General features: G+C 56.3%; 2 protein-coding genes across 3 annotated transcripts in view; one reads left to right on the top strand and one right to left on the bottom strand.

The window, feature by feature from the left end:
- Positions 1-5,311, bottom strand: part of FAM71E1 (family with sequence similarity 71, member E1) — a 6,401-nt gene extending 1,090 nt beyond the window's left edge. Inside the window, 6 exon segments of the mRNA XM_011946311.1 lie at positions 172-445; positions 4,259-4,410; positions 4,412-4,438; positions 4,768-4,868; positions 5,065-5,196; positions 5,199-5,311. Coding sequence (XP_011801701.1) covers positions 172-445; positions 4,259-4,410; positions 4,412-4,438; positions 4,768-4,868; positions 5,065-5,196; positions 5,199-5,295 — 783 coding nt within the window. The 5' untranslated portion in view covers positions 5,296-5,311.
- A 78-nt stretch (positions 5,312-5,389) lies between these two features.
- EMC10 (ER membrane protein complex subunit 10) lies at positions 5,390-12,658 on the top strand. 2 transcript variants are annotated; one of them, XM_011946313.1, is made up of 8 exons: positions 5,390-5,565; positions 7,141-7,213; positions 8,165-8,274; positions 9,311-9,415; positions 9,785-9,966; positions 10,092-10,185; positions 11,096-11,182; positions 11,393-12,658. In XM_011946313.1, exons 1-7 carry the CDS (start codon positions 5,452-5,454, stop codon positions 11,180-11,182), a joined length of 765 nt encoding a protein of 254 aa, XP_011801703.1. In that variant the 5' UTR covers positions 5,390-5,451; the 3' UTR covers positions 11,393-12,658. The 2 variants fall into 2 exon arrangements, with proteins under 2 accessions (XP_011801703.1, XP_011801702.1); XM_011946312.1 differs by lacking the exon at positions 11,096-11,182.
- Positions 12,659-13,450: the final 792 nt, after the last annotated feature.

Raw genomic sequence — 13,450 nt, 5'->3', positions numbered from 1 at the left:
CCAGGCCCCCAGCCCCTCCTCCCTCAGACCCAGGAGTCCAGGCCCCCAGCCCCTCCTCCCTCAGACCCAGGAGTCCAGGCCCCCAGCCCCTCTCCTCTGTTAGACCTGGAAGTCCTCAGACACCTCCCCTCTGCCCTCTGCTGCCCCACCGCGCTTCCCCCCTCTCCTCACCTCCTCCCACTCCCTCTGGGCCTCCACCTCATCGTCATCGCCCTCCTCATCTTCATCCTCCAGCACTTGGTGCTCCTGCGTGAAGGGCACGGCGGAGGCGGAGAGGAAGCGCAGGCGGTAGAGCAGCCGCACCCACTGGCCGAACTCCCGGTCTCGGGTCTCGAGTGGGGCACGCAGTCGCAAGTAGAAGGTTCGGCTGGTGTTCAACTTGACCTCGAGCTGACACCGGCTTTCATCGTGGACAAAGAGCTGGACGAACTTCAAGGGGAATAGCCTGGGTGGGAGGAAGGGGCAGACTCAGGTTCTGACCCTGTCGGGTCTTCCTGCACCATCTGGGTCAGGGGTCCTCACCTTGCCACGCTTCCCTCTGCTCCAGGAATCCCTTTCCACTTTCATTGCCTCTTGAATTTGAGTCCATTCCCAACTTTATTCCAGCCACATGTCTCCTTTTTGTCTCCCACTAATCCTCTCCCCTAAACTCCAGACTCAAATATACAACTGCCTACTTGAAATTTCCATCTGGGGCCGGGCACAGTGGCTCACGCCTGTGATCCCAGCACTTTGGGAGGCCGAGGCAGGTGGATCACCTGAGGTCAGGAGTTCGAGACCAGCCTGGCCAACATGGCGGAACCCCATCTCTACTAAAAATACAAAAAATTAGCCAGGCGTGGTAGTGGGTGCCTATAATCCCAGGTACTCGGGAGGCTAAGGCAGGAGAATTGCTTGAATCTGGGAGGCAGAGGTTGCAGTGAGCCGAGATCGCGCCATTACACTTCAGCCCCAGGAAACAGTGCAAGATTGTCTCAAAAAAAAAAAAAAAAATGTCAGCTATTATTCTTCTATTTGAGGGACAAAAATCAACCTCCGACTCCCAGGCTCAAGTGATTCTCCTGCCTCAGCCTCCTGACTAGCTTCCGAGTAGCTGGGACTACAGGTGGCCATCATCATGTCTGGTTAATTTTTTGTATTTTTGTAGAGACAGGGTCTCACCATGTTGGCCAGGCTGGTCTCGAACTCCTGGCATCAGGTGATCTGCCCACCTTGGCCTCCCAAAGTGCTGGGATTACAGGTGTGAGCCACCACACCCAGCCTCCACTGCTGTTCTTAAAGAAAGGGTGGATCCATATATATGTGTGTGTATATATACGTGTGTATATGTGTATATATGTATATATGTGCATATATGTATGTGTCTGCATGTATACATGTATATGTGTATATACATATGTATGTACGTATATATTTGTATGTATATACATGTATACATCTGTGTGTATAGACACATTATGCATATATGTATATGTATATGTGTAAACATGTATATGTGTATGTGTATACATGTACTTATATGTATATGTATGTATATATGTGTATATATGTATATGTGTATATATGTGTGTATATATGTATATGTGTATATATTTGTGTGTGTATCTATATGTATATATACCTGTCAGAAACTGCCCCAGAATAGCTCAGGGCTGAAGTTGGTTAGACAGAAGTGAGGGGCTAGGAGATGAGTCCTGAGGCCAAATTTGCAGAGCAAGCTCAATGTTCTCACTTCAGTGGTATGTTCATTTGGGAAGAGGTTTTAGGGTGCCAAAGGAGCTCATGAGAGGGTCAAAGCCACTCTCAGCATCATCATTGGTGTTCTTCCAACTGCAGGTCATGATTCAGTGAGTGATGAGATCACTGGTGAAATACAGTTAGCATTTAAAATAAAAGGGGCTGGGCAAGGTGGGTCACACGTATAGTCCCAGCACTTTGGGAAGTTGAGGGAGGAGGATTGCTTGAGCCCAGGAGTTCGAGACCAGCTTGGGCAGCACGGTGAGACCCTGTCTCTACAAAAAAAGACAGGGTCAGGCAGCTGAGGTGGGAGGATCGCTTGAGCCTGCAGAGAGCTGTGATCACTCCAGCCTGGATGACAGAGTGAGACACTGTCTCAAAATTAAATATGAATGAATGGATGGATGAATGAATGAATGAATGAATAAAATGAATGAATGAATGAATGAATAAATAAATAAAGACCAGGCACGATGGTTAATGCCTGTAATTCTAGTGCTTTGGGAGGCTGAGGTGGGAGGATCACTTGAGGCCCGGAGTTCAAGACCAGCCTGGGCAACATAGTGAGATTCCATCTCTACAACACATAAACAAAAATAAATGCATAGTGTAGAAGAGAAAATATCTCAGTGTACTGTACTGGCATCAGAATACTGCTCTATGAAAGGTTTTTAACTTAGAGGATATTAATAAAGGCTGTAAGTAATCTTGAATACATGCAGGTCAAAATCTGATTTGGCTACCAAATTACAAAAGCAATCTTTTGGATTTCAGAAGTGCAGAGAAAGAACTGTGGACCTTCATGTGTGCATGTGTGAGACAATGAGTTTGTCCTTCCTTCCTTTCCTCCTTCCTCTATTTCTCCCTCCTTACTTTCTTCCCTTTCTTTTCTCTCTCTTCTTTCTTCCCTTTATTTCTTTCTTTGAGAATGGGTCTCACTTCATTGCCCAGGCTGGAGTGCAGTGGTGTGGTCACAGTTAACTGCAGCCTGGAACTCCCAGGCTCAGGTGATCCTCCTGGCTCAGCCCCAGTAGCTAGGACCACATGTGTGTGCCACCACACCTGGCTAGCTTTGTAATTTTGATTTCTGTAGAGATGGGGGTCTCGCTATGTTGCCCAGGCTGGTCTTGGACTCCAAGCCTGAAGTAATCCTCCCACCTCAGCCTCCCAAAGTGCTGGGATTACAGGTGTGAGTCACCGTACCTGGCATCTCTCTTTCATGAACTGTGAGATATGGTCAAAAAAGTGAAAGCCGGACAGGCATGGTAGCTCATGCCTGTAATCCCAGCACTTTGGGAGGCCCAGGCAGGCAGATCACCTGAGATCAGGAATTCAAGACCAGACTGGCCAACATGGTGAAACCCTGTCTCTACTAAAAATACAAAAATTAGCCGGGTATGGTGGCAGGTGCCTGTAATCCCAGCTACTCGGGTGGCTGAGGCAGGAGAACTACTTGAGCCCGGGAGGCAGAGGTTGCAGGGAGCTGAGGTTGTGCCACTGCACTCCAGCCTGGAGACTCTGTCTCAAAACAACAACAACAAAAAGTGGCAGAATGTTTCTTTACTATAGGCACATAAACATTTCAGTGTTTGTAGCTGGAGTTGGAGCAGGAGCCTTGGGTGAGAGAAGGGAACAGCTTCTGCTGTCTATTTTGTGCTTGTTTTCTCGTATGTTAGCATTACTTTTTCTTTTTCTCTTTTCTTTTCTTTTTTCTTCTCTTTTCTTTTGAGACAGAGTCTTACTCACTCTGTCACCCAGGTTGGAGTGCAGTGGCATGGTCTCGGCTCACTGCAACCTCCACCTCCTGGGTTCAAGTGATTCTCCTGCCTCAACCTCCCAAGTAGCTGGGATTACCGGCGCCTGCCACCACACCTGGCTAATTTTTTGTATTTTGTATGTTGGACAGGCTGGTCTCAAACTCCTGGCCTCAAGTGATCTGCCTGCCTTGGCCTCCCAAAGACTGGGTGTGGGCCACCGCACCCAGTCTGCATTACTCTTTCAATGAAAAAAATACAACATAAAGGAGAGTATGGAGTGAGGCACAGGAGGGCTCAAGAACCATGAGATCCACAATCATGACAAGCTTGGCGTTCCAATCCCGGCCCACTCTGGAGCCACGGTGGGACCCTGGGCAAATGGTTCCCGGCTCTCTGAGCCTCAGTTTAGCTCTTTAGAGGACAGGGCTAAGGGACCCCACCATGTGAAGATATGAGGTCAGAGGTGAGATCACATGCACGGCCCAGGGGCATCTGGCATGAGCAGGCCCTGTGGAAATGGTCATTCTCCTGACCCCTGCTGGGGCATGGCTGAGGACTGTCCCCTTCAGGTCTGTCTAGTCCCTGATTTCTGGCCCCTGAGGGCTGCTCTGTCCTTCTCCCATGTAGATGGCAGCTCAGGGAGGGCCGGTAGCACCGCCAGCTCCTGGCCCTGGGGGTGGTCTGGGTGAGGGGAGGTATTGCTGGGGGCTCAGGTGCCTGGAGCTGAGGGAGGAGGGGGTCTCGGCTGAGGTGGAGGCAGTTACCCAAAGAGTTGCAGGCGTCCATTCTCCTTGTCAGGACCGGCCAGAAGCAATAGGTCCGGGAGCTCCAGGGCTGGACTGGAGGCTGCCACCCCCATGGTGACCTCGTTGGCAACTTCTCCCAACCGAGTCACCTGGGGCCAGAGGTCAGAGGTTAGGGGCAGGATAGATGTGGGGGCAGAACTGGGGAGGGATCAGAGGCTAGGAATCTTGGTAGGGGAAAAGGTCATGAACCAGGTGAGTTGAAAATCAGGCTGGGGGCCAGATATCTTGGAATTAAAGGTCAAGAATCATATGGGTGTGAAGTTAGGGAAACTGAGGCAACGGAGTTAGAGGCCAGGGTTCACAAAGAATCTAAAGAACTAGAGATATGGGGCGTCAGAGGTCACGCAGGAGTTGAGAGTCAGGAATCCCACGAGATGGACGTTATGGGGGAGCAGAGGCTTTCCAAGTCAGGAGGAGGTCGAGGGACAGGCCGAGGCTTGGGATGAGGGGGTTCTGGGGCTCCCTACCTGCACAAAGTTGCTCTCAAAGATGGGGAAGTCCCGCAACTGGTCGAATTCGCCGCTCTGGAGGTAGCGTTGGAGCCGTCTGGGATGGCCCGTGGAAGAGGCTGGAACCAGGAGGCATTTTAGCAGGACAAAGTCTGGGGGTCGATCCCGGGAGGCTGTGTCTGGCTGCCAGATGGGAGGGCCCGGCACAGCTCCGCGCAGATGACGGGGTATCAGATGTCCCCGAATTGCCGGCCCCAGCCTTTACTTGGTACCCTCACCAGGTCCAACCCCTCCAGGCCTGGCTCCATCTCTCACCTGCCATCCCACCTGGTTCCACCTCGCCAGCTCCACCCACGGCCGGCTTAGCGCCGCGATCCCGCCTCATCGCGATGTCCCCGCCCGACGGGAGCGGAGGAAGGAGCCGAGGGAGAAAATGAGGGGCTGGGCTACGGGCATTGTGACATCATGATGCGGATCGGGTTTTATGACGTCACACAGAAGCGGGCTCCCAGTTTGTGATGACGTCCCTGGAGGGGGCGGCTCCATCCTGCTGATGTCAGGCCCCAGGAGCGGACGGGCGCCAGTGCGCAGGCGCTGGGGCCCAGCGCAGGCGCACGCGCGTCAGGATGCGGCCTGTTTCTCCCGGCGTGCTGTGCGGCTCCTGCCTCTCAGCCGTCCCTTCGCTGGTGGGAAGGAGCCGAGATGGCGGCAACCAGCGCTGGGGCGACCCGGCTGCTCCTGCTCTTGCTGATGGCGGTAGCAGCGCCCAGTCGAGCCCGGGGCAGCGGCTGCCGGGCCGGGACTGGTGCGCGAGGGGTGAGTACTCTTTAGCTGTGCATAGCGGGCGCGGTCTACGGATATCGCGGGTCTTGGGTCTTTAGGTGACTTACAGACGGAAGGAGCCTGTGCAGGGCTGAGAGGGAAGAGGTGGGCGAGCTCTGGAAAGCCGGGCCTCAGTCACGCACGCGCAGGAGGGGCCTCGCCAGTGCACCGGGTTGCAGCGACTCGGAGGGAAAACAAGGAGCACCTGTTGGAAAGGCTCTGGCTCGGGAATATGTATGAGGGGGGCGGGGCTGGGGGGGTGTGTGGAATCTTGGAGAATCACGTCGGGGCGGTTAAAATGAAAGAGGCATGGTGAAGCCGGGCGCGGTAGCTCTTCTGTCATCCCAACGCTTAGGGAGGCCGAGGCGGGAGGATTGCTCTAGGTCAGGAGTTCAAGACCAGCCTGGGCAACATAGCGAGCCCTGTCTCTACAAAAAATACTAATTAAAAAAATTAGGCCGATCGCGGTGGCTCATGCTTGTAATCCCAGCACTTTGGGAAGCCGAGGTGAGCGGACTACTTGAAGTCAGGAGTTCAAGACCAGCCGGTCAACATGGTGAAACCCCGTCTCTACTAAAAATACAAAAATTAGCTGGGTGTGGTGGCAGGTGCCTGTAATCCCAGCTACCCAGGAGGCTGAGGCAGGAGAATCGCTTGAACCCGGGAGGCAGAGGTTGTAGTGAGCTGAGATCACGCCACTGCACTCCAGCCTGGGCGACTGAGCAAGACCCTGTCTCAGAAAAAGAAAATAAGGAGTGGGAGGGGGCTCTTGAGGAGGTGGAGAGGAGTTTTACCTCCTGAATATGCATGAATATGCAGATTTGGAGATTGGAGAAAAGGAAAGCATGAATCTTGAATGTGCTTAATAGGGACTGAACTCAGGCTGCATCTTGGCTCTTGGGCTGTCAGGTGATAAGGAGGCCATTGGATATTAGCATGAAAAAGAAGTCTTGGCCGGGCGCGGTGGCTCAAGCCTGTAATCCCAGCACTTTGGGAGGCCGAGACGGGCGGATCACGAGGTCAGGAGATCGAAACCATCCTGGCTAACACGGTGAAATCCCGTCTCTACTAAAAATACAAAAAAATTAGCCGGGCGAGGTGTGGCAGGCGTCTGTAGTCCCAGCTACTCGGGAGGCTGAGGCAGGAGAATGGCGTGAACCCGGGAGGTGGAGCTTGCAGTGAGCTGAGATCCGGCCACTGCACTCCAGCCTGGGGGCAGAGCGAGACTCTGTCTCAAAAAAAAAAAAAAGAAGTCTTGGGAGAGGGAGGGTGTCATTTAACTCATGAGTATTTGTGGTGCAAGGCTTGAAATTGACCTTGGGATAGTTGCTTTGGCAGTGAGGTTAGGCATGTTTGTAGCGTCTGGTTTTCTGGGGGTGAGGGAGTCCAGATTATGAATATTCATGAAATGGGTGGTTTCTAGTGAAATAGAGGCAAGCAGCAGTGATTAACCTGAAGATAAGGCTCCTCCCTCAGCCCACCCCAATCTGCCTGTCCTGGGCTTTGTGGGTGACTGCCATGCTGAGGGCTTGGATGGTACTCACCTGGGGCCTTCTGTGTCCTCTGCAGGCCGGGGCGGAAGGCCGAGAGGGCGAGGCCTGCGGCACGGTGGGGCTGCTGCTGGAGCACTCATTTGAGATCGGTGAGTCAGGCAACATCCTCTCTTAACATTGGTGCCCTGAGAAGTAAAGACTTGGAGTCCGGGTGCCTCCCGTCGCATGACATTTGCTGACATCCATTTACTAACAGATTTGCCCCAGGCTGGGGGAAAGAGGGACATGAAAGAAGAGAAACGCTGTCTTTAAATGCCCCCTTGCCTGTAAGACAAATTTCAGTTTTTAAAGGGTCAGCACAGCAGTAATAATGTCAGAGCCGACTTTCCCGATCAGTTGCCACGTGCCCGGCATTCGTGGTTGCACGCTTTGCAAGTATTAACTCAAATGTTCTCACAGCAGCCATGTGAGGTGGTAGGTATTCGTGTCAGCCTCCTTTTCCAGAAGAGGAAATGGGCTCAGAGTAGGCACCACACAAGGTCTCATCGTGAGTGAGTGGCAGACCAGGAGCCAGCTTCAAAGCCAAACTGAAATTGCCATGACGCAGGCGTCCGGGTTCCCAGAGCTGGACGTCAGTGCTGCCCAGAGTGTAGTAATCGAGTCTGAGGCCCCGAACCTGAGGGCACAGACCCTGAAGCTGGTGCCCCTCTGCAGACCCTGGCATCTGCTCAGGGAACAGCTCCCCTGCTTCTGACACAGCCAGGTAGTTGGGAATTCCTGAACTCCACAGCCTCCGTATTTTGCAGTTGGGGAAGCTGAGGCTCAGAGAGGTTATATGGCTGTCCCTGGGGCACCTGGTGAGGCAGAGGCAGGATTTGGGAGCTGTGGGGTTCATGCATCTGCTATGGGTTGCCTTGTGAGGTAGAACATGGTGGAGGTGTCCCCACTTTGCCGATAGGAAAATGGGGGCCAAGATGGGGAGGGAACCTGGTCACTCGGGTGGAGGCCAGGCCAAAATTTGAAGCTGGACCTCCTGGCCCCTGCCTGGGTTGAAAGATGGGCGCAGGGGGGGGGCGTCTCTGAGCCTGAGCTCCTCACAGATGACAGTGCCAGCTTCCGGAAGCGGGGCTCGCTGCTTTGGAACCAGCAGGATGGTACCTTGTCCCTGTCACAGCGGCAGCTCAGCGAGGAGGAGCGGGGCCGACTCCGGGTGAGATGGGGCACTCAGGGCTGGGTGTAGATGGGGATGGAGGGTATCTAGCTGTCTCTTCAGCCACCCCCTGCTGGTCCCCCGCAGCCTTCCCTCCAGTCCCAGGTGAGCTTCCAGCACCTCCTGCCACTCTCAGCCTCTGTCCTGGATGACTGCCCCAGTGGAGCGGCATTGCAGTTCATCTTGGCGCCGCCAGGCACAATGTCCTGCCTCATGGCCTCTGCCCACACTGCTCCCTCTGCCCGCAGACCCCCTTCCCCTGCAGGTTTCACACAATCGGCTCCTCTCCTCTTCCAGATTCAGCTGAGCTGTTTCATGACCACTTAGACGAGCTTTGCTTGTGAGGAGAAAGAGATCCTTAAAATAGCCATGGTTGGACAGGAGCTCACTTCTGTCGCCCTTGTTGTGACAGCCTCAGGGCCCGGCTCAGTCCTCCCTAGGTGTCATGCAGAGAGGCCCCAGGGCTCCAGGCAGGATAGAGCGGGAGAAATAGGGGCAGAAGGAGCAGCAGCATTTAGAGAAAGCTTGCAAAAGCTGGCACAGCCCACTTCCACCCATCGGCCAGATGTAGCTGTGAGGAAGGCTGGGAGTGCAGGCTTGATTCTGGTGGCCACGCGGCGAGGTCTGCCTGAGCAGCCTTCCTACTTGGTGCCCACGTGATTCTCTTGTCACAGCTGCCCCCAAACAGAATTTATTGTGCGTGTAACTGGTGCATCCAGGCGTGGGGTGGATGCCAGGTGCAGCTGGATCCAGGCACAAGGAAGGCGTCCTCAGGACCCACTCCATCGCTGGGATGGGCTCTGCGCACCTTGTGATGGCTTCTCCCCTAGGTGGGGCAGTCCCAGCTGCTCCTGGCCCCAGCCGGGCCACCCCAGCAGGAAGAGTCCTGGGCAGACTCAGGTCGGCCAGCCTGGGGAGTGTGGGCTGTGAGGCGGGTGGGGCTGGAGAGGGGCCTTCGCGGAGGCCTGGTGGGCATCACAGCCTGTCCAGGGCTGGTGCCATCCTTCTGACCAGCACCCTCTTCTCCCATCCCCAGGATGTGGCAGCCCTGAACGGCCTGTACCGGGTCCGGGTCCCGAGGCGACCTGGGGCCCTGGATGGCCTGGAAGCTGGTGGCTACGTCTCCTCCTTTGTCCCTGCGGTGAGTTGGTATCGAGGACAAGCCCCCTTCTCCCTCGTCCTTACCCTCTGCCCTGGTCCTGCTTCTACCATTCGAACCCCTGCGTTTCTGGAGCCCGCAGAGGCCTGGGAGACTCGGACCTGGCCTTGCCCTCCAAGGCCTCCTGGTCTGGAGGGGTCGGTCCAGGTAGCGGGTGCTTTTGTGGGGACAGCATTGTGAGGACTCCAGGGTCGGTGGCGGTTGAGCTTGGGCTTGTGCCTGAGGGTGACAGGGAACCATGGGAAGGTTTTGAAAGATGCTCTGGGGATCCTGTGGTGGGGGGTAGGGGGAGGTTAGGGTGGAGCCCAGGCAGCAGGCTCCCCACCTCCGCTGACTTCACTCCCCCGACAGTGCTCCCTGGTGGAGTCCCACCTCTCGGACCAGCTGACCCTGCACGTGGACGTGGCTGGCAACGTGGTGGGCGTGTCGGTGGTGACGCACCCCGGGGGCTGCCGGGGCCATGAGGTGGAGGATGTGGACCTGGAGCTGTTCAACACCTCAGTGCAGCTGCAGCCGCCTGCCACAGCCCCGGGGTGAGCCTGCTTCTAGAGCCTTCGCGGTGCCATTGCCACCTGCCCCGGCCCTTCCTGGTGGCCTCAGGGTCTCCGGGTCCCTGGACTCTGGGCCTCACCCTTCTCCTTCTCTCCCCTCGCCCCAGCCCTGAGACGGCGGCCTTCATCGAGCGCCTGGAGATGGAACAGGCCCAGAAGGCCAAGAACCCCCAGGAGCAGAAGTCCTTCTTCGCCAAATACGTGAGTGGGGCTCCCCCGCCTCCCCTGTTCCCTTCCTGACAGTCCTGGCGCCTGACTAGGCCCTCTCTGCTCCCACTCAGACTCCCCTCTGGTGTTCGGGCCTGTCCTCATCCTCCAGGCCTCCTGCGTGGGGGCCCATCATTCTCCAGGCCTCCTGTGTGTCCTGGTACCTGGACTGAGGCTTGTTTGCAGGAGGAGGGTACGGAGGTGTGGTCAGGGGAGGTCCGGCCAGCTCTAGGACGCAGGGTCCTGGGGAAGGTCTCGGCATGAGCTGGGCTGGAGCCATGAGGCTGGAGAGGAAGGGAACAGTGGAGGTTTCAAAGGAACCAGCGAGGCTTAGAAAGGAGGGGCGAGCGGATTCTCCAGGGGCATGTACAGGAAGGAGAGAGGAGAGGGTCCGGGAGGGATGTAGCCCAGGGAGGGGCACTGGGGGCAGCAGGGTGTCCCGGAGGCCTCCTGGAGCTGAGGAGGGAGGGGCCTGTGCTGCCAGCAGCAGGTCTGAGTCCAGGGGGCTTGAGGCTGCGGCGTGGGGTGGGAGGCTGGGGATGGCCAGAGGATGTGGCTTCCACCCAGGCCTCTGGTCCCTCGAGTGTGGAGACTGGTGGTAGTTGTGGCACAGGACCCCAGTCAGGACAAGGCCAGCGAGGAGGCCGGCGTGGCCCGAGGGAGGCTAGGAGGATGCTGAGGCTGGGATGGCTGAGCCCTGCCGTGCTGAGCGCCCTACCCGAGGGCCTCACCCGTTCTGCCCGGATAGTCCAACACCTGCGCTGTAGGAAACTGAGGCCCAGAGGCTGAGCCCTTGCCTGCCGGGCCCTGCCCTGCTGCCCACTCGAGCGCCCTCCCGCTCCCCGCTGGCCCTAGGGCCCCACGGCTACCCACTGGCCCTGACCTGCGCTCCCTCCCTCCCCAGTGGCACATCATCCTGGGGGGGGCCGTGTTGCTCACAGCCCTGCGTCCTGCTGCGCCAGGGCCCGCGCCACCGCCGCAAGAGGCCTGAGTGAGGACCGAGACCCCTGCCCCTCCCTGCGCCCCCCTGGCCCTCCCTGACCTGTAGTGACGTAGGGGACCTGGGTGCCCTCCCCTTACGCGGCCTCCCTTCATGCCGGGCCCCACCTTCCCCACCCTGGGCGGGCGATGCCCACACTCACCTCCTTCCCCTCTCTCTCTCTTTCTGTGTCTGTCTGTCCATCCTTCCGGCCGGCTGCAGTGGATGTACATCATTCCCGTCGTCCTGTTCCTCATGATGTCGGGAGCGCCAGACACCGGGGGCCAGGGCGGGGGTGGGGGTGGGGGCGGTGGTGGGGGTAGTGGCCGGTGAGGGCCCAGGCTGGTCAGCTTCCCGTCCTGCACACCCAGGGGCCTCCCTTTCTGCTGGAGTCCCCTGTGTCCTCAGCCATCCCAAGAAGGGTTTGCTGGTCCCTCCTTTCCCCCCGTCTCACGAGGCCCCTTGTCCTCTGCCTTCTTGCTGGCAGCGGAGCGGCTGGATCGGGGCCTTTGGCACGGGAGCTGGTGTCTCCTGCGCCCGCCTCCTCCATGGCCCCATGCAGCCCTAGGGGCTTCCCCCCTGCCCATGGAATAGAGCCCGAGATCCCGGCCACTGTGCCAGCTCTGACCTCACATCCCCCCACCCCGAGCCCGTGCAGTCTGGGAACATGCCACCTTCTCTCCAGCCTCTGTGCCTTTGTTTCGGGTGGTCTCCCCCTCCTGTCCCTGGCTGGGTTAGGTGGTCCTGTCCAGGCTTCTGCAGCGCCCCCTCACTTTGACACTGGACTAGGATGCAGCCTCCCTTCTGTGTGTCCTTGAGGGCACCCTTGGTCCCCTCATCAGGGACAGAAGCATGAAAGAGCCGGGGCTGGATGACCAGGGGCTTCTGGGCTTGGCTCCTAGCATGGCCCCTGCGGTCATGGTTTGACATTTGTCTGCCTGGTGCAGACAAGAAATCCTTGCCTTTAAGGTGACAGGCCCTCCACAGGCCTCCAGACTTGAAGGAAAAGATTTAAGATAAAAAAAACAAAACCAACAGTTAGTGGAGTCAAAGGCCAGATACTGTAAATAGAACCCCCTCCACCACCCCCCGCCGCCCAGCATCCTGCCTGGACGGCGGTGCTGCTAGGAGGGGCTGTGGGCCTTGGCTGTGCGCTGCCCTCTCTGTAAGTCTATTTAAAAACATCGACGATACATTGAAATGTGTGAACGTTTTGAAAAGCTACAGCTTCCAGCAGCCAAAAGCAACTGTTGTTTTGGCAAGACGGTCCTGATGGCAAGACAGTCAAGACAGGCTTGACTGAAATTCACTGCTCACTTGATAACGTTATTCAGAAACCCAAGGAATGGCTGTCCCCGTCGTCACGGCTGTATGAAGCTCAGCTGTGCCGTGTGGCAGTTTATTAAACTGGCCGCCAAATCGACACTCAGCTGGCCTCCTGCATTGTGTGGTTATAAATAGCACCCCAGGGAATGCTGTCATCCAGTCTCTCCTGGCTGTGGTTTGAATGATCTCGGGGCGCATGACTAAAATGGAATTACAATGGCAGATGGGAAACGCGCTTATGAACAAGTGATGGGTTCACGTGAGTCTACTGTCAAGACCAGGAGGTGGTGCACGGTGGGACGTTGCTTTCCCTCTCGTCACTTCTTTTTGATTTTGAGACAGGGTCTTGCTCTGTCATCCAAGCTGGAGTGCAGTGGTGATACCTTGACTCACTGTCATCTCCACCTCCTAGGCTCAGCGATTCTCCCACCTCAGCCTCCTGAGTAGCTGGGATTAGAGGCGTGCACCACCACACCCAGCTAGTTTTTGTATTTTTTGTAGAGAGGGGGTTTCACCATGTTGCCTAGGCTGGTCTTGAACTGCAGTACTCAAGTGATGCACCTGCCTCGGCCTCCCAAAGTGCTGGGATTACAGGCGTGAGCCACTGCGCCTGGCCTATTTTTGGTAGCTTTAATAAAGAAGATAGTCTTAGCATTGCTGACTTCTGTTTCTTCCTCCACCTGCGGGAGATAGCTTATGCTTTTTCTGTCTTAATTCCCTGTGAATCCCGCTTTACTCTTCCTAGATGATTCCTGAAGTATTTTACTAATGCTTTTTTGTTTTGTTTTGGTTTTTTGAGACAGTCTCGCTCTGTCACCCAGGCTGGAGTGCAATGGCATGATCTCAACTCACTGCAACCTCCGCCTCCTGGGTTTAAGTGATTCTCCTGCCTCAGCCTCCCAAGTAGCTGGGATTGCAGTTGCCCGCCAACACAGCTGGCTAATTTTTGTATTT

The sequence above is a fragment of the Colobus angolensis genome, unplaced genomic scaffold (genome assembly GCF_000951035.1).
Source record: "Colobus angolensis palliatus isolate OR3802 unplaced genomic scaffold, Cang.pa_1.0 Scaffold25, whole genome shotgun sequence".
Classification (NCBI taxonomy): domain Eukaryota; kingdom Metazoa; phylum Chordata; class Mammalia; order Primates; family Cercopithecidae; genus Colobus; species Colobus angolensis.
The sequence above is the reverse complement of the archived record's forward strand: the minus strand, read 5'-3'. Positions and strand labels throughout refer to the sequence as shown.